Below are 2,958 nucleotides of genomic sequence, written 5' to 3'. Positions count from 1 at the left end.
CTCTACTCTGTAGCCCAACCGGATCCATACTTAACAGAAGATAGGATTTGGCCACTTCCCACTGGACAGTTATTTTCATTACACATTTTAATGGAGACACAGTAACAGTGAAGATGAACCCAGGCTGGGAGCGGTGCCTCACACCTATAACCCCAGCACTCTGGGAGGCTTAGGTGGGTCGATCGCCTGAGCTCATGAGTTGGAGAGCAGCCTGAGCCAAGAAAGAGTGAGACCTTATCTCTACTAAAAATAGAAAAACTAGCCAGGCTTCATGGTGGGCACCTGTAGTCCCAGCTATTAGGGAGGCTGAGGCAGGAGGATCGCTTCAGCCCAAGAGTTTGAGGTTGCAGTGAGCTGTGATGACACCACTGCACTGTACGCAGGGCAATAGAGCCATATTGTTTATTATAAAGAAAAGATAATGAGAGAGTGAGCCAATATAACATCCCAGTAATTAGAATATAAGTAACTTTGCAGCAAAGTTCCGCACAGACACACAGGCTGAGACTGGCCCCAGGAGCCTCTGCTTCTGCATGTCCCGGATGCCACTAAGGACCCCGTGGGGCAGTGTATGGGTGGCGGGCCCTGACCTGCCCATCTGGCCAAATCTTGCCAAGAGGGTCCTTCACAGCACAAATATTAGAGAGATTTGGTGAATGTGTTAAAATCAAATTAGAGGTACCTAACCTTCTGGACTACAGAGATTATAAAAACTGTTTTTATTTCAACAAGCACTAAAAATGATTACAGGACTGTTTAGGATAAAGCTGAGTGAAAGGCCCTTCATCATGGGTGTTTTGGAAGCTGCAGAGGAGAGTGGGACAGTGGGGGTCGGGCCCACAAACCACAGAAAGAACCAGCCCCCACAACACACTGACAGGAGACCGACTGAGAACTGTCAATTGGTTACTTTATTTCATATAAAAGTTACATTGAAAGAAGAGGTTTAAAGGTCAAGTACACTTGATTTGCAGACACTCGCCACGGCTCACAGGAGTCAACCACTTCAATAATTTGTTTTATTGATAAACAGGATATACATATGAAAAGCCTCACAATGAAGCCCGATACACGGTCCAACCCAGACAAGGGCTGTGCCAGTGAGTGTGCAGAACAATCTCTGGGACTCTGTCTCCTGGACCACAGTGTGCTCTGTCCAGCTGGTGTGACTCAGTCCGTCCTCTACAGGGACCGACTTGATCCGCATCAGAGTCCTGCCGGCTTGTTCACGTGGCTGCACTGGGTCCCAGGAGGCCCCTCTGTGGTTTGATCAGCAGTGGTGGAGGCCCTGGTTACGATAGGGGACAGAGTGACCAAGAACAAACACAGAACAGTTCACAGAGGAACAGAAAGGTGAACAGGCCCTGGAGGGAAACACCAACTTCTCTAAGCGTGGGGGCAGACTCTGAGGAAGCCCCTCAGACTCTGTCACACAGCGCTTCTTGATGTGACTGGCAAAAAAAAGTACAAACCAGGCAAGTTTAAGGCAAGTCCCCAGGAGGGGAGCTGTTTGTTTTCTGGCGTAATTGTAAGCTCCGCACCAAGGATCCCATTGTACCCCTTGTGCCATGGGTAGAGAACAGATGCTGACCCAACGTCTGACAGGCTGCTGCCCCCTGGACCGAGGCACGTACAGTCACCCGTGCTGGGGGCTGGCTGCCCCACGGTCCCCCAACCTTCCCAGAGGGGCCAAAGGGCCAACCCCTGCCTCCCCCGTGTTTCCCGGCTGACGTGCTGGCCCTCCCCACACCGAGCTGCACAAAACCATGAGATTCTGCTCTGCTCTCACCAAGGTGCCATTCACACGCTGCTAATTTGGCTGGAACAACAAAAAAATCATTTCTAAGGCCCTCATGCACCCAAGATTTTTAAAATAAAATTAAAACAGGAGGGCAACAAAGGACCGCATGGGAGTGATTGTTCTTTGGATCAAGACACTCTCCAATATACAATACATTCATAGTAACCCACGGGGAGGACCCGCGGCACCTCTCCCCTCTTCCCTGAAACATCAGTTTCTAAAAAATAGCTTGTTTGCTGTACATAGCCGATAAATGTTACATTGTCTAAACAATACTGCCAGTTTGGACACACATGCACACAGCCCACATACTCACAGACACGCACACACGCGCAAACTTGCGGAAAGGGTCAGAGGACGCCTCTTCCGGGCAGTGGGGAGTGCCCCGAGGCCACCTCACTGTTCAGTGCACGGATCCTTTGCAACTTTAGTGCAAAGTGTCAGAGCAAACGAGACCAACGTCCTTCTATGCAACCCCCCTGCTGGGACCGAGGGAGTGCACTAATGATCCAGGGTGGAGAGGGGCTCCCTGGAGTGACCGCTGGAGAATCCTTGTTCACTGGATTGACTGTTTTTTCTTTCATGAATGAAAAAAGCAGCTTACAGCACAGGATTTTAACACCTATGTAATATCCCAAACAGCTTCTTAGAAAATGCAAAGTATTCTTAACAAAAGTCCCAACTGTGCAGAAAGGAATGACCTTTGGCGTCTTCAGTGGCCACATACCCTGCGTTGGCCGTACAGGTGGAACTGAGGAGAGCCTCATCCAGTTTGGAAAGCCTCCCATCTGTGACTATAAATATATAAAACTCTGCTTGCTGCAAGCAGCTGGCTCGTGCGGTTCTGCTTGCCCTGCCACTTGACATTTGTTAGCAGGTGCCAGCCCGGGGGCCTCACACGGAGAACTCTGGGCCTCCTTTCCTGGGTCTCATAGGCAGTCGCCTAAATCGGAAGCCGACGAAGGGGTTCATCCAGAGGAGTGAAGGGGGCCCCCCAAAGACAGACTTCATCCCTTCCCATCGCAGCCTCCGCTCCCACGTGGGCTTCTCACTCTTCAGCCTCTCAATCTCCTAGAAGCAGAAAGGAAAGCAAGTAGTGCCAGCTCTGCGGACCTTGACAGACACAGGCAGGACCCACGGAGAGACCAGGGACACCA

The 2,958-nt window shown here is 50.7% G+C and overlaps 1 protein-coding gene across 2 annotated transcripts in view; it reads right to left on the bottom strand.

Moving 5' to 3' along the window:
- Nucleotides 1-889: 889 nt before the first annotated feature.
- The window catches only part of ZDHHC7 (zinc finger DHHC-type containing 7), a 28,170-nt gene continuing 26,101 nt past the window's right edge, over nucleotides 890-2,958 (bottom strand). For both annotated transcript variants that reach the window (XM_003791288.2, XM_023514126.1), the window contains one exon: nucleotides 890-2,872. In XM_003791288.2, the coding sequence (XP_003791336.1) occupies nucleotides 2,696-2,872 (177 nt within the window). In that variant the 3' untranslated portion in view covers nucleotides 890-2,695. The remainder of the gene's footprint in view (nucleotides 2,873-2,958) is intronic.

The sequence above is a fragment of the Otolemur garnettii genome, unplaced genomic scaffold (genome assembly GCF_000181295.1).
Source record: "Otolemur garnettii isolate 467f Iridium unplaced genomic scaffold, OtoGar3 scaffold00047, whole genome shotgun sequence".
NCBI classification, from domain to species: domain Eukaryota; kingdom Metazoa; phylum Chordata; class Mammalia; order Primates; family Galagidae; genus Otolemur; species Otolemur garnettii.
Note: the sequence above shows the minus strand (reverse complement) of the source record. Positions and strands in the feature narration are given on the sequence as shown.